Source organism: Tenrec ecaudatus, chromosome 4, assembly GCF_050624435.1.
Source record: "Tenrec ecaudatus isolate mTenEca1 chromosome 4, mTenEca1.hap1, whole genome shotgun sequence".
Taxonomy (NCBI): Eukaryota; Metazoa; Chordata; class Mammalia; order Afrosoricida; family Tenrecidae; genus Tenrec; species Tenrec ecaudatus.
The window spans coordinates 153705352-153732121 of NC_134533.1; the positions used below are offsets into that span (position 1 = coordinate 153705352).

A 26770-nucleotide genomic window follows, 5' to 3' on the forward strand; every position below is an offset into this window, starting at 1 on the left:
CATAAGGCTGAAGACGGGGAAGGGAAGGCATACTGATTAGAAAAGAAGTTAAACTAACCCTAGTTTCTGATAAGATTATTTACAGAACAAACTCATAAAGAAACTTCCAAAACAATCAAAAGAACCAGCAAGTGAATTTAGGAAATTGGATTATTGTACTGGGGCTATGGTGCTCCAGTTTATACATGCACAGGCTTGTTCGCCATAAAACATGTTTAAACACGTCTCTGCCATCAGTGGGCATGTTTAAGTTCTCTCAGTAAAACACTGGTCAAAGCCTCCTCTTAGGGAACCTTCAAAAAAAAAAAAGGTCCCATCAGAACCGTGCTCTCCAGAGAAGCCGCTGTGCCAGTTAAACTCAAGGCTGACGGTCCAGCTCAGAAAGTTCTGGCAATTGTTGGGGCTCCCAAAGTAGTCTTGATGGTTTTCCCCAAAGGGCACAGGACAACCATCGAGACGTATTGGGAAGAAGTTTTAAGAGAAATGAAAACCGCATCCATGAGAAAAAGGGCAGGAAAACTGCAATGAGAAAGTGTTTCCAACGAGGCAACACTGGCACCTGCTTAACTCCCGACGGCAGCCAGGGGCTGCCCTAAGGGATTTTCAGTGAGAAACCTTATGCACCTGATATTGCCCTTTGCGGAGTCTTTTTGTTCCCCAAACTCAATAAACATTCAAAAAGAACACATTTTTAGTCCCTTGAGGATGACAAATCTGTTTTGACCCGGTGTAAAGAGCACAGAATACTTCGGGGGAAACTTATAGAGTTGGAAACACCATCTTCAGAACTATCTAGAGCAGTGGTTCCCAACCTTCCTAATGCTGTGACCCTCTAATACAGGGCCTCATGTGTGGTGACGCCCAACCATAACATTATTTCGTTGTTACCTCATAACTGTAATTTTGCTACTGGTATGATTCGGGCGACCCCTGTGAAAAGGTTGTTCAACCCCCAAAGGGTTCATGACCCACAGGTTGAGAACCACTGCTCTAGAGCCAGATGGGAGAGAAGCTGAAAAACAATAGCTTTACATTTTGATATTTTTGTTTAACAGAGGTTTCTAAGATTTTGTAGCAATACTCTTTGTCTTCATATATTAGAAACAAACAATTGGAAAAAAATTCAATCAAAGCATTGTTACATTTAACAAAGTGTTCAATGTCTACTTGTGTGACTGACATTACTTAAAAGATTTTTTTAAAGAAGTATTTCTCTCTAATCCAAAGAATCTTAAAATGATAAGCTGTATTTCAATGATAGTTTCTTAAGGATAATAAACTAAAAATATATTACTGAACATTTTTCATCCATACACAAATACATATAGACAATCATATATACATAGATAAACTTGAAATAATATTAAGAGTTGATAATTTCATATTACACAACTATTTCAGGGTCACCTGCGTCCTTTTGGGGTGGGGTAACCATATGTAGAAATTAGCCATTCTGTATGGCTAGAAAAGGTCTGCCTGTACTTCTCTTGCAGCATCGCCCCCAATTCACCAGCAGATGAGCAGCATCTGGGAGACAAGACATAACCTCTCAACAGTTTCCTAGCTGCTGATAAACTGGGGTTATGCTACAAGAGAAGAGTATTTTGACCCTTTCTAGCAAGAAAGAAGGGATAATTTCTACCTGTTGTTACAACCTTCCAAATTATTATAAAGAGTCCTAGTAACACAAAGTTAGCAGTTCAAACCCATGAGCTGCTCCCCATGAGACAGATGAGGCTGTTGCTCCTGTAAAGAATTAGTATTAAATACCTTATATAGGGTTGCTACCAGTGGAATTGACTTGTTGATAAGTGTTTTATTATAAATACTCAAAGTTGATAAAACTACAAAAATAAACCAAAAATCTCTTTCAATAAAAATTATGGTTGCCCAAAATAACACAGTAAGTAGTTCAGTTCTTACAACACTTATATTACATATTTAACTTACAATCTGGTAGCTTTCTTTTGTTTTCCTAAACACATATGAAATATACATAATAACAATTTGTTTAAAATAAATGTAATTTATAATTTTAATAATCTTTCTAATATGTCAATACAATTAGACTGCTAATTTGTCCATTTGGAAATGTTTCCATTTCAACTTAATGAAAAGTCCATATATTTGCAAATTTTACTCTTTCCAAAGTATGTAATCTACAGACCAGGTGTGTGCTGTTGGCGCAGTGGTTATGTGTTGGCCTGCAATTCACAAGGTTGGCAATTTGAAACCACCAGCAGCTCTGCGGGAGAAAAGCTAGGCTTTCTCCTCCCATAAACAGTTACAGCCTTGGAAACCCAGAGGAGGTCACTACAGGTCAACAATGACTCAATGGCAGTGAATCTTCAGAACACATATAAAACAAACATTATTTTTCCTAAATACACATAAAATTACATTACTATTTTTTAATGTTAATTCTGATGTCATTCATAATAATAATGATCTTTCTAATATTTCAATACAATTAGACTACTAATTTGTTCATTTGGGGAAATGCCCATTTCAACACAATGAAAAATATCCATATATTTACAAATTTTACTCTTTTCATCTTCAGACTTCTTGGAATATTTCACTCTTTTCTACGAAAGTATATGCGACTCATAAGTTCTCTGAACTTCTGTATTAAGGAGTAATTATTCATATTTTCTTTCCATGTTTCATAAGTCTTTCTGAGGTTGTCATAATAACTTTCCTTTTTCAAACTGAAATTTGATCCAAGTTTTCCAAAAGAACTGTCTTTTCCCCACATTTCTCTCCAGGAGCCTTTGAGTTTTCCCAAATAACTTTCTTTTTCACGCTCTTCCTTCCATAATCCTTCTCCTTTCTTCAAGGCCGTTAATTCTGCTTTCAGTAAGTTTCGGTGAATTTTCCAGTAGGTTTTAGAATCATGATTTAGCCCTTGGACAGGGACAGTTTTACCAAGGCCTCTTCTCAGAATTTCTTCATTCAGGCTCACGTTAAAATAGCCACCCTTAAATTAAAAAAAAAAAAATCACACAAACCAATAAACTAAAAAGCTGTCAGTATACAGATAGCATCCTTGTTACCTTAAAATCAGTACTTCAGTCTTCCAGAGAAAAGGCAAACATTTAAAGCAGAATAGTCCCAACAAGAGTGTAAAACAACTGTTATTAAATCCAAGAATTTCATGCCCCAAAGAGGCCCTTGCTCAAAATTGAATTGAATCTTAAAATGTATTACATTTCACCAACTCACTGGTCTTCCCCAAGAAGCATAGAAGCAATAAAGTATAAAAATAATTTCATGCTTTGTTTGGAAGGGGTGGGGCACACAATGACAGACACTGCAAACCAGACAGAATCATCACATAAGTCTAAAATGTCAATATGTAATAAGGGTATTGGCATGCTTTTTAAAAAACTTCTCTCAAAATAAATAACATGAAAATAATCTGGTCTTTGAATCTATCCTGTAGGAAATTCCACTCAAGAGATTTCTCACCCTCCCTCAATACAAGAACACTGTTCTAACAAATCGACGATCTGAGATGTTCACCCTCCCGACACAATCGCTGAAGACAAAACAGTTACATAAGCAAATGTGGTGAAGAAGGCAGATGGTGCCCAGCTATTAAAAGATATAGCTTCTGAGGTCTTAAAGACTTAAAGTTAAAAAGTGGCCATTCAGCAGTGAAGCAACAAGTTCACATGAAGAAGCATGCCACAGGTGCAATTATGAGGCGTCATCGGGACCAAGTAATGGGCATCAGCAGACACATAACAAACAAACAAACAAACAAACAAAAACATATTGTTGAAAACAAGGGGGGATTGAGCAGAGATCCACAGCCCATCTATAGACAGTGGCACAATAACCTCACAGAGGGGCCACAGAGAAAGGATGAGTCACCAAGGTGCAGTAAAGCATCAATGAAACACACAATATTCCTTTGGTTCTTTGAGGCGTCTTCACCCCAACTATCATGACCCCAGAGCTGCTTCTCAATTCAGACTAGACCGGCGTATGTACACAGATATATATGGGGGCTCACAACACACCAAATTCAGGAGTGGGAAGAGTGATACTAGAAGGGTAGGGGGAGGAGGGAGGAGAGGACGGGAGAAAGGAGGAATGGATTGCAATGGTCGACACACATAACCATACACCTCTCTCCAGGGGGAAGAGCAACAAAAAACATGGGGAAGGGAGACAATGGTCAGTGTGAGATGAAAATAATAACAATTTAAAATAATAATAATAATTTAAAATCTATCAAGGGGTTAATGAGGAAGGGAAAAAAGAGGAGCTGATACCAAGGGCTCAATAGAAAGTAAATGTCTACAAAAGAATGAAGGCAACATATGTACAAATTTGCCTGATGTAATCAATGTATGGATCATAACAAGAGTTGTAAGAGTTCCCAATAAAATTATCTTTTAATTGAAAAAGAGTTAGAGAGAGAGAGAGAGAGATTTCTCACTTCTGAATGAAGCCAAAGGAGCCCTGGGGGCAGAGTGGTTACCAGTGGGGCTGCTACCCACAAGGTCAGCAGTTTGAACCACCGACCACTCTTCTGGAGAAAGACTCAGCTTTTCATTCCTTACAGTTAGTCTCAGAAGCCCACAGAAGCAGTTCTACCCTGTCCTACAGGGTGATGAGTCAGAATCCACTCAGTAGCAATGAGTGTGTTTGTTTTGGCTCTGGAATGAAAACAAATAAATAGGACTGTTTTCATTCATTGTAAGCAAGAACCCACTTAGCTTTTTCTGCAATCCTTTGAGGATTTCAGACAGAAAATCAAGTTCAAGATCAGTGTATAACCCTAACACCCCAACAGCCCCACCCCAAGGAGCTGAACAACAGAAACGTGGGTAAAGGGAGACAACAGAGGGTATAAAATATTACAAGAATAATAATTTATAATTTACCAAGGTTTCACAAGGGTGAAAAGGTGGAAGAGGGAGGGAATAAAGAGGAGATGATATTAAGGGCTCAAGTAGAAAGAAAACATTTTGAAAATGATGATGGCAACATCTGTACAGAGGTGCTTGGTATAACTGATGTATGGATTGTTAGAAAAGCTATAAGAGCCCCCAGTGAAACAATTCAAAAAAAATTTTAAAGCACTAATAACTTAAAGTTTCATTAGAAAAGTAATTCAACTCAATTCTGAAAACTTCAGGCTTTAACTGGGAGAGACTCTTCTAAAGCCATCAAGAAACAAAGTAATTTTTGTTCCTTTAAATACAGTAACACTTGGGCAAAGGATGGTAAATTAGTAGATACAATTTTAAAGGGCTTGTCCTACTTTGCTCAATTAAGAAAAATTATGAGCTAATTCGTTTCAACCAAAATCAGAGCAATTCAATCTCACCCATTAGTCAACCTCCACACAGGCTCTTCCACTACTCCGCCTGTTCACGGCATGGACTTGCCCTAGAATTCTACCTGGACGGGGGACTAAGACCAGTTCTCCCACAGGGTTGTCTTGAGGATAAACGAAATCATATTCAAAGTGCCCAGCTCAGTGTCTGATGTACGGCAAACACTTTAATATATTGTGGTTATTATTATTATTTTCATCATCACAATCATTTCCTATTTTGGCAATTATACTCTGAGCATAAAAGAAAAGCTGTTATATTTATAAGGCCTCTGTATACTTTAACTAATCTTGTATTAATGAGTTAATTTTAAATGTGGGATGCTAACTTTTGGATAATTCCTATTGTGAAAGAACTGAATATGATGTGAACATCCAAAAATTAATGGATTTCCATAAATGACACCAGTCATGCTGGGAAGATGGAGATTGATAAAATAACCAAGATTATGGCCCTTAGTCACCCTCCACTTCTAAGAATTAAACTCACTACCATGTTAGGCCAAAGGACAAAAAGGAAAGTAGAAGTGATGGAAACAGAAAACACAGGGACAAAGTGGGATAAGTGATAGTACATTGAGAGGATTTCAATGGATGAGTTGAAACAAAATGTGTATGAATTGTTGAATATAAAACTGATAATCTGCTCTATAAAATATCACCTAATTCACAAATAAAAAGTTTACATTTTTAAATGATTTAACTAGACTCTCTATTATTAATTCAAGAAACTTTTAAGAATTAAAATAGTTCTGATCCCAGTCTTTTTAATATGAGATTTATTTGAGATATTTTTTTCTTAAAGAAGCCCTCGTGGAGCAAACAGTTCCGAGCTCAGTTGCTAACTGAAAGGCTAGCAGGGCTGCTCCCCTAACGAGCGAGCGCAGTCAAGCCCTATGGGTCCTCACCCCCCACTATCATGACCCCGTGCTGCCTTTCCCTACGGCTAGACCCGAGCAGGGGCCCAGGTACCGGTGAGAGATAAGTGCTTGGGACACATGGAATCCAGGAACAGGAACAGAAGCAGCAATACCAGGAGGGTAGGAGGAAGGTGGGGAGAGGAGGTGAGGAAAGGGGAACCAATTGCAATTATCAACACATAACCAGAAACACACACACACACGCACACACACACACCAGGGGGACGAACACCAAAACCCATGGGGGAAAGGAGACAACAGTCGGTCGGGGTGTAAGATAGGAAAGTAATAATAATTTATCATTTATCAAGGGGTCACAGGGGGGGAGGGAGAGAGGGGGAAAAGAGAAGCTGATACCAAGGGCTCAAATAGAAATATTTAGAAAATAATGATGGCAACATATGTACAAATATGCTCAATACAATTGATATATGGATTGCTTTAAGAACTGTAAGAGCCTCCAATAAAATGATCTTTTATTTAAAAAAAGAAAAAAGCCCTATGGGTCAGTTCTACTCCATCACTGCTGGCAACATTTCCCCCGTTTTTAATAAAACATTTCCCAGATTACCTTTCATATAACAATAGATTTTAAAAATAAGAAAACCAAAATCCAAACCTAATGTTGTCAAATCATAAACTGCTCTTAATCCTCTGTCAGTGACTAGCCATATTCAGGTTTTTATATAGCTAGAAATCAGCCGAGATGCAATGTTTACCCTGGTTACTTGTCTTGAGGTACAGCTTGTTTCTGCGTGACTGCGATCACCCTCACCACCCTTGTAGGAGCTGTACAGCACACTGAGGTAATTCAGAATCTACCACTAAGAGACGTGCAAGGAGGCACATCCAAGGACTGTGGCGTCCCTTCACATGATGGCGATGAACCACCAAAAAGGTAGGATGGCTCTGAGGCATCGTCTGTAAATGACAGGCTGTTGTCATAAATAATAAATACGCTCCGTTTCTCACGTCCCAACATCTGTACACCCAGGCAATGTGTACGTTATAGAAACTGCCACGTTTTTGTAGTCTTCAGTTGACAAGCTTCATTTTAAAAGTGGTCCCTAATAAAACAAGTGTGATGTAATATATATGCATGCATAAGGAAGTAAAAGGATACTTTTTAAATTAGCATGCTCACTCATTAATGACATGAAAGGTTTTTCCCTTTTCCTTAATTTTCTACTCCCTCCTATATTGTAGCTAAAATAGTAATACAATTAAATAGGAAGTATTTTAATATAGTTGTTTCTCTGTAGTCACTAGTAGTAGAATTCTAGAGAAAAAAAGATTCATAAGGTCTTATTATGTAGTCAATGTTTTCATAAACAAGCAATTAAACATAAAAATAAGAATGAAATAATGGTATATTTTCATAGTGCTTACCTTATTCACTAATAGGTAACAAAAAAGGGCGGAGTTCTCCCTTCCAAGAAGCTGGAACCAGAGAAGCTGGGAAGGTTTCAGCTCCTTCTGTACCCAGGCCTTCCCAGTCTCGGTGAGCTCCACCCCCGCCAGCTTAACCAGCAAAACACCGCAGGGGTCTTCTAAAACGGTGAGGGAAGAGAGAGCTTTTAGCAGGTGGCAAAAGAAAGTCCCAAAGTAATGCGGCACAAAGTCATAGCTGACTATAAGATGCTTATTTATAAATATCCAAATGCTCTACATACAGGTTGTATCTTGTATTCAAGGTTTAGTTTTTAAAAATACAAGTGTAGGACAGATGGAATCAAACTACAAAACCCATTGTAAAAAAAAACAACCCATTGTAATAACTCTCAGAACAAGATGTGAGATTTAACTAATTTAACCTTTTTAAAAAATCCTTCTAGATATATTTCTATGTGTGTGTGTATATATGTATACATATTCTGCAATGTACGTATCATTAGATATATATATAGACACAGAACTATAGATTTGTGATCTTGTAAAATAAATTCTTATTATGAAAAGATCTATATTAACTGCTTTTTTTACTTAATAAATTATTTAGGATATTTTTCCATCTCAATAAATTTTGATTTATACCACTATTAAAACTTTTTAATACTTTTTATGAAGCTGATTTCCATAGAGAATTGATTATTCATAATTCATAGTAACAATATTTTGGAGGCTTTGGCCCTGGAAAAAAAATCTTAACTAGAATTTTTTTATGTGTATAATTTCCAGGAAGAAAAAACGATTGAACGAGGGCAACGAATGCATAAGGGCGCTTTGCTCAATGGATGTATGTATGGATTGTGATAAGAGTTGTATGAGCCCCAATAAAAAGATTTACTAAATTAAAAATAGAAAGAAAAAAGATTGAGTGTCAAAAAACAAACAAACAGCACTCTAATGTCCTTTTAAACCATCATACATGTAATGTGTAGTTAGAAGTATAGTTAAGATCAACTACTCTCTAGGGAAGAAGAGAACTCAAGTTCAAAAGGACACCCTAGAGCACTCGCTTCAGCAGCACACACTGAAATGGGAACAATACGGAGAGATTAGCATGGGCCCTGCACAAAGAGGAAAGGCAAATTGGTGGATCATTTCAGATTGCTAAAAAGATACACTATATGTTTTTTTAAGATACACTATAATGTTACCAAAATATTATTTGAATATTAAGAAACTTTTATTTTTAAGACCCAGGCTTCTTAAAACTGATCCAAAGCTTTCAGTGAGGGAAAGAACAAAAGTACTTCTCATGGGGACTTCACGTATTTGGCTCAGAAGTGCTAAGCTACACTAACAAAGACAGCACTCGAAACAAAATCAAGAAAATAATAGCATTTACAATAGCCACACAAAAAATGAAATACTTAAAATAAGCCTAACCAGAAAAACAAAAGACCTATACAAGAACAGTACAAGACACTATTATAAGAAAGCAAGAAGACCTACAAAAACGGCCGAATAGTCCATGTGCAGTAATGTAGCCCAACACAAAACCACGGGGTTTCTCATGTTCAAGGACACAAAGGCTTAATATGTGAAAATGTCATTATTACCTAAACCCATCTATAAATGCAATGCATTTCTGATCCAGATCCCAACTATTCCCTACGGAAGTGCAAAAATTAATTACTAACTTTATATGAAGAGGGAAGAGAGCCAGGACGAGCAAAGAGCTTCTCACGAACAAAGAGGTCTCTCACTTCCCCACCTGACACCCAGTAGCTCTAACAGTGTGGTACATAAGCCAGTGGAACAGACTAGAGAACTGGGAATCAATGCAGACACCTACAGACCATCTAGATGAAGAAGAATGTGTTATCAAAATTGGAGGAAGGAGACATGCAGATGATGCAACTTTGTTTGTTGAAAGTGAGGAAGACTTGAAGCATTTGCTAATGAAGATCAAAGATTGCAGCCTTCAGTATTGATTATAACTCAATGTAAAGAAAACCCAAATCCTCACAAACAGACCAACAGATATCATCATGATAAATGGAGAAAAGGTTGAAGTTGTTGAGGATTTTGGCTTACTTGGACCCACAATCACTGCCCATAGAAGCAGCGGTCAAGAGAGCAAATGGTGCATTTCGTTGGGTCAGTCTGCTGCACATGACCTCTTTAAAATGTTGAAAAGCAAGGAAGGTACTTGGAGGACTAACATGTGCCTGACTCAAGCCAGGGTATTTTCCGTCACCTCAAACGCATGTGAAACCTGGACACTGACTACGGAAGGCTGAAGAAGCAACAGTGTGCTTGAATTACTGTGCTGGGAAGACTACTGAAAGTTCTTTAGTCTGCCAGAAGAACCGACAAATCCGTCTTGGAGGAAGTATAACCAGAACACTCCTTAAAAGCACTGATGGCAAGAAATGATCTCAAGTACTTTAGATCTGTTATCAGGACAGAAGAGTCCCTGGAGAAGAACATCATACTTAATAAGGTAGGTAGGTAGGTAACAAAAAAAGAGGAAGATCCTTGACAAGCTAGGTTACACAGTGGCTGCAACAACAGGCTCAAACATAACAATTGTGCGGATGGCGCAGGACCAGAAGGTGCCTCATTCTGTTTGATACAGGGTCCCTATTTATTGGAACTGATTTAATGGCACCTAACAACAACAACATATAGACAACTGGTCTTTAATCAAAGGATGAAAAACAAGTACAGTCTCGTCACCAAATAGTGCTGACAGAATTGGATTTCTCATCTTTAAAAGGATGAAACAGGACTCATACCCCACCCCCGGTACAAAAACAAACTCAAGATGGATCAAAAGGCTTAATGTAATTTCCATCAACTGGCGAATGGATTAAAAAATTCTGGTGTATACAATGGAGTACTATGCAGCCCTAAAAAAGCAACGAGAAATGCATGGTGCACCTTGTCTGATGGGAAGAGTTGGAGGAAATTATGCAGAGCAAACTTAGTCAAGCACAAAGGAACAAGTACAACATGAGTCCACTGAGGTAAGCTCAAAAAATATAATGGGCACAGAGAATATTCTACTTAATGCATAAATCCTCGGTTGAGGTCCAGGCACTCTGGCAGGGGTCTGACCCAACCCAGGGATGCATGTGGCAGCCAACTAAAAAACAGGGGAAAGAGGGTAAAAGGGAAAAAAAACGAGGGTGATGGGGCACTACTACACCTGTGGGGAGGGTATTGTTTATGTCTCCACAGGAAAGGGAGACAGGGACCTGACCCTATCCTGGAGTGCCAAGCCTTGAAGGCAACATACTGGCATGGAGCAGCAAACTAACAGAGAGGATGATGGGCCAGGCCCAAGCTGATCTATGTTGACCACTCCCCAGAAGAAAGCAATACAGAGGACAGCACTGAAGATATAGCCCGGGAAAAGTGGCGGATCTGTCCAGATGCAAGGGTTAAAACTAAGAGGGAAAGAGAGAGAGAGAATGGACCTCATCATGGCCCACCAAGCCCTGGGGACAACATCCCAGCTCGGAGAAGCCAATTCACAGAGAGGACCGTAGGGCTGGCACCACCACGAGACAGCATTCCCTCACTGACCCATAGGGCTACAGAGGACAGCACTGGAGACACTGTCAGGAATGTGTGCCTGGTCTGCCCCAGGCACAGTGAGGTGAAACGCAAAGGAATGCAACAGGGCAGCAAAGGGAGCAAAGTAACCAAGTTCCTGAGGAGTCCTGAAAATAGACTTCTGACTGTGGGACAAGGCTTGGCACCTCATCACACCCAATTGGAAAACACTCATAAGGGTCAGCAGACTGACCTTGAACATCGATTGGCTTTTTTTGGTTTTGTTTTTTCTTTCGCCCTATGTCTATCTATATAAGATAGACAGGACAAACAACCCCAAGGAGAAAAGACTCTGGGACTAGTGGTCCCTGGGGGACATTGGAAAGGACAGGGTGGGGAGCCAACAAACTCAGGGATAAGGGAAAAACAAGATATCTAAAAATGAAGGTGAGGAGGTCTGGTGGGGTTTACGCAAGTGCAAGGTATCCAAGAGGAAACACTGGGAGCCGAATGGAGGGTGAGCAAGTTAGTGGGACAGGAGAAAAGAAATAGGAAGTAAAAGCTATTTATAGAGGTATAGCTATAAGAATAAATATGTGTAAATATATTAATTTATAAATGAAAGGGATATAAGCCACTTTATATGTTAATTATAAATATATGTACATTGGCCTATATCCCTTTGGGCCTCTTCTCAAGGCCTCCCTAAACACAAGAACATTTTGTTCTAATAACCTGGCACTCTTTGATACTCACCTTCCGATACTATCACTGAAGACAAAATGGGTGCATAAGCAAATGTGGCGAAGAAAGGGATAGTGCCCGGCTATCAAGAGATATAGCATCTGGGGTCTTAAAGGCTTGAAGTTAAATAAGCAACCATCTAGCAGGGAAGCAAATAAGCCCACCCGGACGATGAATGAATCAACTGAACAGGGTCAACAATGCCTGTAGTTTCTCCAAAATTATAGAAAAATCAAATATTTTTTAAAAGTCTATGTTTTCACAGGTGGGAGAACCTGTCATTGGGAAAAACACTTCATATTACTTCTTAGTATCCAAGGGGAAAACACACCCCTTTCCATGTTCCTAGTTGGACACTTTTGACCTAGAATCCATCCAGACCTTGGGAACTCCAGTCACAGGCTACAGACAACTAGAACTTTAGACCCTGTCCTTTCAAGGGACACAACACCCTTCACGGGCCGTATCAAGAGGATCTAGTTTGGGACCCCCAAGAAGCAAAGTGCACTTTCCTTTAAACTCACCTGTAGCACATTTAAGGAACTGAAATACAGTGCTACCTCAGTTGTCTAACTCAATTGGTTCCACATGCATGTTCAAACACCAGACATAATGGAAAACCAAATAATTGGTTCCAAGGCCCCCAAGTTACACTTACAAGTTCACGATGGAGGCTTTTTGCACATCCCTGCACATCCCTGTCTTACACACCATATTGTTGCACATCCCTGTCTTACACACCATATTGTTGTCAAGTTGTTTCTGATTTATCCAAATTAAGAACAACTTTTCAACCTCTTCAATCGCCCGGGTTCTTTGTTTCATGGTTAACAATTTCACACCTTTTGCTACATTAGCTGTTTTAATCACATTTTTTCACTTCAAAAATGTTGAGAATGTCGACTTAGCCATGTTTATATTCAGTTTCCAATCGCACAAACAGAGACCTGATTCAAATTTCTCCAAAGATTTCTGTCTTTAACTATCGTGGTTGTTTTCCTCTTAGCTTTACTACTGGTATCATTAACTATCTTTGGAGCCAAGGTTATGATACTGTAAGCAAATAAAGTGCAAAAAAAACCCAACAGCACACTGCCACAGCACTGTCTGTTGTCTGAGCAAGCGCGACTGCGAGCTGCAACATGTGACTCACTCTTGGCCCGGCCAGACTTTTACAGTCGGGTTTCTGGTGTGGAGTGAAGTTATGAACCCTGTGTTGTGTGTGTGTGGACTTTGCTGTTCGAGTAGGGGAAGTTTGAGCCTGGAGCCACTGGACAGCACAGGCATCACTGCGCTCCCTTGGACTGGAGGCTGAAACACCCTCGTGTGAGAAGAAGCAGACGATAAAACTTTGGAATTTGGCTTGAATCTCTTCCTTTGAGGATGTCCAAGGAACAGTGGCCTCGGTCTCCTGTAGATCTACTAGGGTCGTGCTATTTTGGTTTGCTTTCCACATGTATCAGTATAGCAGACAGGGTGCTCCCTTTGTGAACAAGTGCTCCCGAAAGTTTTGCCCTCCCCTCAACTCTCACTGTTTGTGTAAATAATGTGCTGTCACTTAAGCTTTTAGTCTGTACAAGTCAACCATCCATGTACTGAGAGGTTTAAAAACTGGCCTATGCATGCATACCTTCCTGTGCTCAACAGTGCTTAAAGTTCTATAGCCCTGGCTATAATACTGACACTATCAACAGAACTCTCTTAAGACTCAGGGCTATGATTTATAATGTTCTCCAATGAAATCATAAAGATGTCGCTAAAGTGAACCAGGGACCTAAATACACCATACCTATAGGAACAGCTGTGGCCTCACCCTGCTCTGCGTAAGAACAATCGTTCTTATGGCCTGGCTCTACTTGATGCTCCTCCTAGTGAAGCAGCCACTCGGCCTGTTTCACTTAGTCGTTCCTGTTGGGGTGTTTCTTCCCTTGTGTTTTTGTATGTTTTCCTGTATATGAAATCCAGCTATGTGAACCTATAGAGACGGCATCTGGAGTAATTACATAAAGATAGGGCAGGAAGTTGGAGGAAAATGGGAGTTGATAGCAATGTCTACAGGATGACCCTGTTCTAAAGTGCACCGTGGTGATGACGGCACAGCTCTCCTTAGAATGACTGGACTATTGGGTTGCATGGTGTGTGCATTATATGCCAATAAAATATGCTTTTAAGTCTGCTGCTTCTAAGTTAGGTTTTGTGCTAAGTTGGACGTGTGTGACCCACGCCGTCAGTAACACATTACAAAAAAAGCACAGTCCACGGTGGATGGCAGGACAGATGATGCTCAGGGGGGGACAGTGACATGGGCTCACGTGGAGCAGCCCAAGGCACTCTGTCAGAAAGGTAGGACTTCAGCGTAGCAGAATACACCTACAAGAAGGTGAGGCGGCAGAGTTAGGATGCCGCGTAAGGACAAGACCCCGGGCATTGAAGAGAAACACTAAACCAAGCTATAGTTCACTCCATTATATTTCTGCTTCACAAGCATGGAGGAGAAATTGTGACTCAATATTTTCAAGGATTTTTAAAAGATAGTACATAATATAGTAGCAACTGATATGTACAATTCATATAGTAGTGTAAGTAGATGCATGACAAGGAACAATTTCATAACAGAAGTAGCTAGGTCAAAAATATTTGTTACCATCAGGGCTATGAGCTAGCTACCAAGCTTCGTTTGGTGCCGCTCACTCATTTAGTCCCTGTGTCCTGGCCATCCGAGCCTTCAAACAGTGTATCACAGAGCCCATTTCATCCCCACCCGTGGTCTTCTCATCCTTTGGGTCTCCAATGAACAACTAGTCAGGAAGGCGCTCTCGGACTATCTGTAAGTACAGACTCTCCTTTCCACGACCCTCAATAATTCTCTATCCTAGCACCCTGTTCTTTTACGTTATAGCTCTTAGACAATTTTTCATTTGTTTGCTGTCGATCTTCCAGCAAGACTGCAGCAGAACAAGAGGCCTTGTAGTTTGTTTCACTCAACATTGTACAGCCAGCTTACAATCTAGAACATTGGTTCTCAACCTTCCTAATGCCGTGACCCTTTAATACAGTTCCTCATGTCCTTACATTTATCTCAACCATAAAATTATTTTCATTGTACTTCATAACTGTAATTTTGATAGTTACGAATCATAATGCAAATATCTGAAATGCAGGATGTATTTTCATTGTTACAAAATTGAATATAATTAAACATATTTAAAGCATAGTGATTAATCACAAAACCATTTGTAATTATATATTGTGAAATATTTATGTATTTTCCGCTGGTCTTAGGCAACCCCTGTGAAAGGGTCGCTCGACCTCCAAAGGGGTCACAACCCACAAGTTGAGAACCACTGATCTAGACTATAACAGGGGCTCAATGTTTGTGGAATGAATGATTGAATTCCTGACTAAAAGACTGAGTGGTGGGCACCATCAGAACAAAAAATCATATCATAGTGAATGAGGGGGGGAGTGCAGATTGGAGACCCAAAGCCCATTTGTAGGCCACTAGACATCCCCTTACAGAAGGATCTCGGGGAGGAGATGAGCCAGTCAAGGTGCGATGTAGCAACGATGAAACATACAACTTTCCTCTAGTTCCTAAATGCTTCCTCCTCCCCCACTATCATGATCCCAATTCTACCTTACAAATATGGCTAGATGAGAAGATGTGCACTGGTACAGATACACAGGGAATCCAGGGCGGATGATCCCTTCAGGACAAGTGATGTGAGTGGCGATACTGGGAGAGTACAAGGAGGATGGGTTGGAAAGGGGGAACCAATTACAAGGATCTACATGTGATCTCCTCCCTGGGGGACGGACAGCAGAAAAGTGGGTCAAGGTGAGACATCGAACAGGGCAAGATATGACAAAATAATCATTTATAAATTATCAAGAGTTCATGAGGGAGAGGGAAGCAGGGAGGGAGGGGGAAAATGAGGAGCTGATATCAGGGGTTTAGGTGGAGAGCAAATGTTTTGAGGATGATGAGGGCAATGAATGTACAAATGTGCTTCACACAATTGATGTATGTATAGATTGTGATAAGAGTTGTATGAGCCCCTAATAAAACAATTAAAAAAATAAAAGACTGAGTGGTGGAATAAAAAAATGGAGGAAAAGTAGAAAGGAAATCTAGAGGCTAATGAAACACATTCTTGTATGAAGTTTTCACTTTCTATCACAGATAATCAATAGAGAATTATCAGGGATTGTTTATTAACAACACCTAATCTGAGAATGCTACAAACAGCTACTTAATCTTAATTTTCTTGCACCTTACTTACTTTTCCAAGAAGATATGACAGGTAAAGTAATAGGAATATGTTCAATTTCTAAACCATTTTCAGTTATTCGATGGAATCGTCCACGTAGTTTAACATTCTTTTTTATAAATTCCACTGGAATATCTGAAGAATTTGTGAACTTTGATGTCTGTTGGTTTACAAGGAGAAAAATATGGCCTCTTAATATTTTCATTTAAAAATGTCAAATTACCTTCAAAACACTTAATAAAATAAAACCATTGGAAATGTTCTATTTCATAATTTTATATATTAATATACTTGCATTAATGGGTACTAATGGGCTTTCTCCTCCCATTAACAGTTACAGTCTCAGAAGTCCACAGAGGTCGCTATGAGTCAGCATTGATTTGATGGCAGTGAGAGTGAGTTAAAGTAAAATTTAACCAAAGGTGTTTAAAGGAATATTATTTTGAAATCATTATTCACTGTTTTACTCTTTCATGCTATATGTAAAGCACATTAAATAGACCCTTACCCTCTAAAACTTATATTCTCAAAATATAACGCATTTCATCAAAAAGCAGTTTCTAGCATCACACAAATCTAGTTAGACAGTCCCTATCCTAGTGTGCATGCATAACCTATGTATGCTGGAATTGCAAGAAACAACTTTAAAGAGCTAATCAAATTAGAGTATTTCTGTTGGTTGCCGATTAATGTTTTCTGACTCATGTGGGTCCCAGGTGTACAGAGTAGAACTGAGCTATGACCTTTCAGAAGCAGAGGAGCAAAGCCGATCTTCCAAGGCACTTGTGGGTGAATTCAACCCCCAAACTTTCAGCTAGTAATTGAGTGTTTACTGTATTTCTCCTCAAATAAAGCATGCACCATACTGCCTTTACAATCCACCCGCCTCCTACACTGGCTATCGATGTGCGCAGTATTTATTTACAGGGTGCATTACATGTGAAAAAGCATCAGAAACACTTGGGCCTCCTAGGGACTCCAAAATTGATTAGACTCCTTAATTAACATGGCTTTTAGCTTGTCTTTTTTTTCAAACTTGTAGATGGCAAATTAATTTAAAAAGAAGATGAGAGTCCAAAGTCAACATGAAGAATTTACTAAAATACCGAACATCTAGATGTGGACTGTAGGCATGTCAACATCTTAAAACCGACATCTCCCACATTACATAATACTGGGACGAGCTTCCGTTCTTCATTTACAATCCTGCCTAGGGATGAGCCTCATATACCACAGGATAAATTAATACCTGAACCCAATGGTAATAAAGCCTATCTAATATTTGTGATATAAAGAGCTTAACCAAGTAAGAGATAGAAGCAGAGAAGGTGAGTCAGTCACACAGCAGGAGCAGAAGCAGTAGCAGGAGCAGAAGCTCGAGGGACGAAAGCTTTCCTCCAGTGTCAATAGAGAGAAGGTGCCTGCCCCCCTAGAGTCTGGGCTCAGATTTCCCACTGCTAGCCTTCTTACACGGGAAAACAAGTCTGTCTCTAAAAACCCCCCAATCTGGGCATTTCTATTTTAGCAGCACAATAACAAAGACCCTCCATTTTACAGACAAGGAAACCGAGGTCTGGGAGGCTATAGAACTTGTCCAAAGTCACAAAGGCAGAAAGTAGGGGTGCTGGAACTCAAACCTCTAGTGACCCCAGTGTCTTTTCCCTTAGTCATATTACATAATGTCTTCCTCCCAAACTCACTTCTACCGAGTTCATTCCGACTCATAGTGACCCTATAGGGCAGGACAGGACTGCCCTGTGGGTTCCCGAGACTAAAGACTCTCATCTTTTTCCTTGGAAGTGGCTGGTGGTTCTGAACTGCTGACCTTGCCAGTAGCAGTCCAACAAATAACCACTATACCACCTGGGCTCCTACTGTTTTTCTATACGCAATCATTTCTCATTCCATAATATTGGATTCATACAAAAGAACCCATCCCCAAATTTAGGAAGCATTTGTTACTCTCAAAATAGTCAACCCTCTCCTCTTACAGTTGGCCCAGAAATAACCACTATTTTGAATTCTGTATTTCTCACTCTCTTGTCGTCCAAAAGGGAGCCCTGGACCTCAGCAGAAAGCACAAGGTCAAGGCTGCTGTTCACCAAACTCACCTAGATCCTGGGTTTGCCTGAACTAAGGCGGGTCAATGAGCTGGCCAAGCTGGGTCATTCCCAACTGGGAAAGGGGTAGAGCAGTGTCAGCTGATCCCGGTGGACTTTTACGTTATGACATGACAGCTCTCAGGGGAAGGTTGGAGTGCCTTCCAAACAAATAGAGTGGGGGAAAGCCCCTATGCTGGCCCCTCCCTGCCTCCGCCACATAGTTTCTCCATGGCATTTTCCAAGGTACACCTCCTTCCCAATGGCCCCAAGAAGTCCTCCAGGCTGGCAGTGGCTTCTGCTACAGCCGAGGGAGAAATCCCCTGAGATCCTCATCACAAGAGCCCAGAAAATACTCTACCCTCCCAGGGACCAAGTCTTCATGTTTCTATGATGAAAATGAAAATAGTAATAATTGACCCCTCCCCATCTTTCTGAGATTATCATGTGGTGCTCTGGGCTGGGCTGTAAAACACTTAGCACAGAGTGCCCAACATGCAGTTAACACTTAGTGAAAGGGGTAGACTGTATTTTCGAAGATGGCCACTGCCCTTGATCCCATCCCACATAGGCTATTTTTTCACCCTAGTATTAATTTTTTTAATTGAGGCATAATTCCAACCTAAAATAGTACACAAGTGGATGTTTTTACAGATGCACATGCCTGTTATACTACACAAAATATTAAACATACCCATCACCCCCAGTTTTCCCATGTGCCTCAGGGATCCTTCCCAAGCAAGCCCTCTCTCCCCTTCCAGGAAACCACTGGTTTACTTTCTGTCATTACACAGTAGTTTGCATTTTCCATACTTTTCTATAAATTGAATATTGTTTATACTTTTTTGATTGGCTTTAAAATTTCACTTAGTATTACAGTTTGGAGTCTCACAGGTTGTTGCATATATCAATAGTTCATCCCTCTTCACTGCTGAATTATACTCCATTGTACTGATATAACATCATTTGTTTATCCATTTACCTGTTGATGACTATTTGGACTGTTTCTAATTTGGGGGCAGTTCAAATAAAGCTGGGAAAGAAAGAAAAGACAAAAAGAGTCTTGGGAGTATAGTGGTTAGTGCTCAGACGCTCACCAAAAGGTCAGCAGTTCAAACTTCCCATCAGTTCCATGGGCAAAAGATGTGGCAGTCTGCTTCTAAAAAAGATCACAGCCTTGGAAGCCCCATGAGGCAGTTCTACTTATCCTTAAGGTCATTATGTGTCAAAACTGACTCAAGGTCACCTAACAGTCACAACAAGATGCAACTACTGGCCGCTCCCTATCTGGGGGAAAAAGACACCTGGAACCAATTAGTCCAATGGGCTAATGGGCCACACAAACATCAGTCTTATCGTAGTTACATAATTTCATGTCAACTTGATAAATAAGTGTAGGGGTGGGGTCCAGTCTGTCAATCAGGTCACAGCCTGACTGATGCCTCCTTGTGGGCTGGCCTTCTCATGAAGATTCTGGGAACTCCCTCTCTTCCTCCCTGGAGGTGGACCACACTCTCTCTCTGCTATACATTCCTGTTGACAAGCCGCATAGAACCACACTGATGGTAGTCAGTGCCCTGGAGGTGCATCCACTGCCATTGGATCCACAGGACTTTCCACCCACTGGCCTGTGATGCTCCTGATTCAGCATCACTGCTGAGGAATTTATGGGCTAATATCGGACCTATGGACTTGATCTGGACTGGGCTGGGGTGTTCTATTGATACATAATTACTTCTTGATATAAAGTTCTCTCTTACATACATATGAGTATCAATTTGTTTCTCTAGTCAACCTGGTCTACCACATTATGGTACCTTGGGAGTGGGGTACAAGAGAAACAAATAATGAAGATGGAGAATGGATACATATTAGACCTCTGCCTCATGGTAGTTTTTCTTCTTTGGCTAGCCAGAGGTCAGATATGGCCACACTGTTTACTCAATTGTTTTCTGGAAAGAATATGTGAAATTAATGTTTTGATTCTTTGGCTCTTGTCTTTGGTTATTCCTGTTCAATGGCAAAAAATGAATGTGATTAATGTATATTTTGAGTTTTGAGTTCAATGAAGAAATCGCCCCTTGAATTTCTCAGAGACCATGCTACTTAGTGAAAATGGCTGACAGAAGGCCCTGCCCTGGCATCATGCAATAAAGAGATGCCATATTTTGTATCAATGGAATAGTTTGGATAAGGATTAAGATAAGTTTAAATAAGGATGTAATGTAACTGTTTTAAGAATTGAGTTTAGGATCTGGCTGTAGTAGGTTTATACTGTTTTCTCCTGTCTATTGTTATTACAATGAGTGACAGGAATCATTCCTGGGAGGGAAAAATGGAGTTTGTAAGCCTACTAGCATCAGCCATTAAATTGGATCGTTAAATATGTGGGGGCACACGTGGCAAAAAAGGCTCTGAAAAGATAAGCCCCACCAGTGCCTTGAGTGCTTAGGACATTTATATTTGAAGAAACTGGCCTAGCAGGCTGTTGAGAGGCTGAAGAAGTAAAAATGAACACTGGCTTTTCGAATTTGGAACTAGTGGTTTGTGCCTGAAACTGAAAAAATTTAGAGCCATGAAGGGACTCTTTTCTCTAGGACTGAATGTTAAAGGGAGCCTGCAGGCAGCCTGAAATGCTTGCTAGGTGACCACCTGGATCCACTTGTTCAGTGGAAGTAGGAGAAAGGCAGCAATGAAGAGACTGGCTGAGTCTGGCCACTGATACCTGTGGACCTGGTTCACAGGGACTAGAGGAGAAGATGAGCGCAAGTTTGCTAGTCTCAAGTTCATGACTTAGCCCAAGGGGGTGTTGAGAATTTGTAACTGGGCTCATGGTCAAAAGGTGCAATGGTCAGTGGGTACCCTGATAAGGCTAAGCATGGAGGCACACACTGAGTTAACCAGAACTTGACCAGATGAAGATTTTTGAGCCTGTGGATCAATGCATATTGATGCTGAATTAATGGCCTGTCCTGATTTGACTTTGCTTATGGATGCGGACTCACAAGGTTTCAATTGGAATGAAGATTCTTCACATCAAAGAACACCTTGTCTCCTCCGAGCACTAGGTTGATGAAATTGGGCAGTATGGAAAGTGGATACCGAAAATTGGGCAGATAAAGGCATGTAATGGCTGGCTTACAAACATTCATAGGTTGGGGAATATATTAATAGGTTTATAGGATTATGGTATAATTGTTCATTTAACTGCAATTGTTAGGCATAGAATATTTTTGTTTTGTGGAGGGAGGGTGGCAAGTAAAGGGGGAACCGATAATAAGGACCTACATATAACCCCCTCCCTGGGGGATGGACAACAGAAAATTGGGTGAAGGGGGATGTCGGACAGTGTAAAATATGACAAAATAATAATTTATAAATTATCAAGGGTTTATGAACGAAGGGGGAGTGGGGAGGGAGGGGGAAAATGAGGAGCTGATACCAAGGCTCAAGCAGAAAGTAAATGTTTTGAGAATGATGATGGCAACAAATGTACAAATGTGCTTGACACAATGGATGTATGGGTGTGTGGATTGTGATAAGAGTTGTATGAGCCCCTAATAAAATGATTTAAAAAAAGAATATTTTGCTTTGTTCACTTATAGAATATCATGTTTAAATGAGGGGGTCACATTTTGAATTGTATGCATTTTAGTTTTATTGTTTAGGCACACAAATGGTTTTACTATTGTCTTTGTTTTAGAAATTATATATGGCTAAGGAGTTATGTAAACATGTCAAATTGACAAGAAGTGAGCTGTCGTAGTTACAAAATTTCAAGTCAACTTGATAAATAAGTGTAGGGGTGGGGCCTGCCCTGTCAATTAGGTCACTGCCTGATTGACACCTCCTTGTGGGCATGGCCTTCTCATGAGGATTCTGGGAACTCCTTCTCTTTCTCCCAGGAGGTGGGCCACTCTCTCTCTGCTATACATTCCTGTTGACAAGCCACATGGAGCCACACTGTTGACAGCCAGAGCCCTGGAGATGCGTCCACTTCCATTGAATCTACAGGACTTACCACCCAGCAGCCGGTGATCTTCCTGCATTCAGCATCATTGCATGTGCTGCGTGAGTCTGAGGAAGGAACTCATGGGCTAATATTGGACTTATGGGCTAATATCGAAAGTATAGACTTGATCTGGACTGGGCAAGGATGTTCTATTGAAACATAATGACTTCTTGATCTAAAGTTCTCTCTTATACATATGAGGTCCATGAATTTGTTTCTCTAGACAACCCGATCTAACATAGGTCTTAACAACTCAGAAACCAGAAGAGCTGGAGGTGCCTGTGATCACTACCAACTGCCCTGGAAGAGTTCAAATCACAAGGTCCTGGATAGAGTGGAAGAAAGATGTGGAACAGAATTCAAAATCAGGAAAGTGACCAGACTTGCTGGTTGGACAGCGACTAGACCCCTGAGACTCTGGTCTTTGGTCACTTTTCAGTCTAAACTTAAAGACAGGGGAGGAAAGACAGCAGTTGGAAAAGATATGCTACAGAAGACTGTTGCTATGGAGGGACTGATAGTGTAAAATTAGATGTAGACATGAAATGAAAGAAATATACCGTAAATAGGAGCAATAAATCACTGTTGAGAAAGCACTGTATGGCGAACCACAAGGTCAGTAGTTCAAACCCACCAGCCACTCTGAGGGGAAAAAGATGAGCAGTTTGCTCTCTTAAATATTTATAACCTTGGAAACCCTATATAGGGCTGCTATGATTTGTAATGAAGGAGCTCTGGTGGTATAGTGATTATGTTGGGCTGTTCAAAACCACCCCGCATTCCCACAGAGAAAGATGGGCTTTCTACTCACATAAAGAGTGACAGTCTCAGAAACTCACAGAGGCTGTTCTACCTGGTCCTATAGAGGTGCTATGAGTTGGCATTCAACTCAATGGCAATGACTTTGATTTATTTTTTATGAATTGTAATTGACTCCATGGTAGTGGGCTTGATTTTTGGTTTAATCTCCGCATGACACTGAAATTGCATACATTCTGTGACATGAATTGGTTATATATAATACACTGTTAAATTTTGACTTATTAAACAGATTTATACCATCTATTATTAATACATCAGAAGGGCAAAAAAATGGTATAAAGTATTCAGTTTCAAAGAACATAATTCAATTACAATCTAATTCTAATAGCTATAGATAAAGCACTTTTGAAATAATCTGCAAAGTGCAAAATGCAAATTTAGTGATTTTAATATTCTAGCGAACTCAATTCCTTTGAAGATCCAGTGTTAAGCATGAAAAGAAGCAATGGTGGAAATATAAGTTGTGCAATTCCTTCCCATAAAATCCTGTGGATGTGCTTTTAAATCAAGATCTTAAAATATGCTCTTTATTCTACAATACTACTTCAAAGCTTCCAAGATAAGTAACAAAATGATACACTGCTTGTGATGAAAACTGACAGGATTACAGTTTTTTTCATTGTTTAACTTACCACTCGAACACTTCTGAAGAGTAACACGATTCCAGCTATGGCCATCCCAGTGCTGATGTTCTACAGAAAGAGATGTAAGGCTTCATTCTCACTAATTATTATGCATACTACTGAAATACTAATTTAAAGGGTTAAACAGAATGAAACAAAAAGATTGCCTTCCCCTTCTCTCACTCTGTCCCCATACCTCATATTCAACTGAAGGCCTACATTTTCCAAGAAACTTTGATTGCCCACTTATTCCACTAATCTTGATTTTTTAAATTTTATAAGCCCAGTCTGTCCCAAGCAATCGAGCATGCACAGAACATTGTATGGTTCTCTGCGGACTGCAATGCTTTAACCTTAGTTCCCTGAAGGCATGGACCAGCCTAAGGGTTCTTGGGCAATGCCCACAGTGCCTCAGATCATAATCAATGGCGGAAATTTAAGTATTTGGTAAAAACCTTATCACTAAAGCCTTAAAGTACAGCATTTTGGAAAACATATAGGTAACTAGTTGGAGAAGTAATAATTTTTTAACAAGGAAAGGTGTGAAGATGTGGACTACTAGAACTCTCATAGTTGATGGGAATAAAAAATTGTGCAACTATGGAAATTTTTTTCAAGGAATGACCATATGATTCAGTAAATATGCTCCCATCTACATACCCCAGAGAACTAAAAACAGACCCAGAGACATGTACATCAGCGTTTATTATTGCACACTGCCATACAGTAAATGTGGCATATACATATAATGTCTATCAATGTAGCATACTACACAGCCACAATGACAAGTTCTGAGACATCCTACTACATGGATGCACCTTGAGACCATCATGCTGAATGAAATAAAGCACGCACAAAAGGACAATTATTGTATGATCCCGCTTACATGAATTATCAAGAATAGGTAAGTAAATTACAGGCCAAAGTTTATTAATGATTGCAAGAGATGCAGAGGGGTGGGGGGGGGGCCAGTAACAAAAACTCAATGCTTAAGAGACTTTGCACTTCTGTTAAGGATGATATCATTTGGGAATAGATCAGTATGAGTATTGAACAATGTGATGAACATGTTACTGAGCTGTACGTGTTAAGACTGTGGAAATGTCCAGTGTTTGTTACATGTTTACCATGATTTAAAGAAAGCAAAAAAAAAGGTGATGTTCTTAAAGTGTTTGACTTAAAATGAATTAGAGCAAATAAGAGTTTAATTAAAAAGGAAGAACCCTGCGACTCCTTAAGAGGACAAGCTACCATTTTCCTTCCATAAATATAACTAGCGACATAAGTAGTGATGTTGCAAAGATATTTAAGGGCAGTTTTAAAGTTCTGTGATTACGCTAGTTGGAACAATGTATCTATGTGTCAATATGCCAAGGTCACCACACAAGGTCAGCAGTTCCAACTTACCACACAAAGATGTGGCTGTCTATTTCAGTAAAGACCGTTTTTGGAAATTGGATTTTTACAGGGTAGCTGTGGGTCAGAAACGACTCCAGGGCAATGGATTTGGTTTTGTTTGTTTTCTGTGTGCTTACAAACTTTTCCCTCCTCGGTTAAATTTTAATTACCACGTGCCTTCGTTTCTTCCTGCTAGGATACAAATCTGTATCTAGCCATACTAAGTAGCAGACACTCCCGATTCTATTGACTTCCTTTTGGAATCAATCTGTACCTTCACTCACCGAGGTCAGGTGGATTTGGACTCAAAGTGAGGCCCTGTGTGTTTCCACGGCTGCTGTCTTTGTCCCCAGGGGCAGCTGGTGGTTTCAAACGACTAACCTTGTGGTTAGCAGCCAAATGCATAACCTGCACTCACGTTCCTGATTTCCCTCCCCCTACCTGCCTGTGCCCTCTTAGTTGCTCACTTCTCATCGCTCGGATTCTAAATGTTAAGCTCTAAGTGGCCCAGCTCTAAGTTTCAGGCCTCCTGCTGCAGCTTTCTCTCTGGCTCCAAGATCTCCTGCAGGATCGGGGTTTTAAAAACAACCAGAGGCTTATGTATACAGCTCACTACCAACGTCTATAGGCCCGTTCTAACTTCCCTTCAAACTGGTCTCCTACTCAGCTACCCAGCACAACACTTAACAATTGCTTTGTTAATTCAACAAGCGCCTACGAGTTCACCCTAAACAAAAACCCCACACTCACTGCCCTCGAGTCAGTGCTGACTCCTAGCGACCTCCTGTGTGATACTGGGACTGCACCTGTTCAGGGAAGCAGACAGCCCAGCATTTCCCCGCGGGGCTGCCGTGGATTCAAGCTGCCGCCCCTGTGATCGTGCCCAACCCCACACTTCACCTCTGCGCCAGCAGGGTCCTCTCAAGTTCGCACATCTCCCTTTTATTGGAACTTGACCTTCAACTTCTGTCCAAAAACATCCCCTCCGTTCTCCCCAACAGATCCCTTACAGGTGCACCCCACTTGATTCCTCCTCCGCCCCCAGCCCGCGCGGGTGCCCCCTTCGCCCACCGTATTCTTCTACTGCCTGAACTACACACGTGCCGGGGCCCCCGTGGCACTCAGAGGGAACCTTGGAAACAACCGGGCCGCCTCTCCCTTCTCTTTAAAGGAAATGAAAGGTCTTCACCCGAGGCACACGCAGGCCCTCGGGGCCCTCACCGGGCCTCCTCTGCCGGGCCCTCCCCACCTGCTCTAGGACCCAAAGCGCCCACGCTGGCGCGGCCGGCGCCGGCAACCTCGCCAAGTCCCTCGGGCGCCACGCTGGCCCTCCGTGCCCCGGGTGGGCGCGGCCGCCGCCGGGCGAGGCCTCCCGCTCCACGCGACCCAGCGACCACCCCTGCCCGGACGGCATGGACTCCCGTACCCGGACAAGAACCAGGTGGTCGTCGGCCCACTGGGACAGCCACGCCACCACGTTGGGCGCCTCTCGATCCCGGTCCGGCGGCGGGGCTGGCCCCCGCGGCCGCCCGGCCATGTTCCCGGCGTCGCGTCGCGTCGCCCCGCCCGCGCTCCCAG

At 41.0% G+C, this 26770-nt stretch overlaps 1 protein-coding gene and 1 pseudogene across 2 annotated transcripts; one reads left to right on the top strand and one right to left on the bottom strand.

Annotated features, from left to right (window-relative positions):
* Positions 1-1220: 1220 nt before the first annotated feature.
* On the bottom strand, positions 1221-26770 carry C4H3orf33 (chromosome 4 C3orf33 homolog). Of its 2 annotated transcripts, XM_075546950.1 has the most exons (5): positions 26619-26770; positions 23804-23863; positions 16251-16398; positions 7663-7823; positions 1221-2980 (listed from the first exon to the last, which is right to left on the bottom strand). In XM_075546950.1, exons 1-5 carry the CDS (start codon positions 26727-26729, stop codon positions 2579-2581), a joined length of 882 nt encoding a protein of 293 aa, XP_075403065.1. In that variant the 5' UTR covers positions 26730-26770; the 3' UTR covers positions 1221-2578. The 2 variants fall into 2 exon arrangements, with proteins under 2 accessions (XP_075403065.1, XP_075403066.1); XM_075546951.1 differs by lacking the exon at positions 23804-23863 and having other exon boundaries at positions 26619-26765.
* Positions 8731-8828, top strand: LOC142447532 (U6 spliceosomal RNA; annotated as a pseudogene).

Bases quoted from the DNA above. Each gene is read 5' to 3' on its own strand.
- C4H3orf33 (XM_075546950.1), bottom strand. From the start codon at position 26,729: ATGGCCGGGCGGCCGCGGGGGCCAGCCCCGCCGCCGGACCGGGATCGA. The intron at 16,399-23,803 runs GTAAGTTAAACA...GTAAACCAACAG, and splicing joins TCTTCAGAAGTGTTCGAGTG to ACATCAAAGTTCACAAATTC. The intron at 7,824-16,250 runs GTAAGTAAGGTG...TCACCGTTTTAG, and splicing joins TGTCATATCTTCTTGGAAAA to AAGACCCCTGCGGTGTTTTG.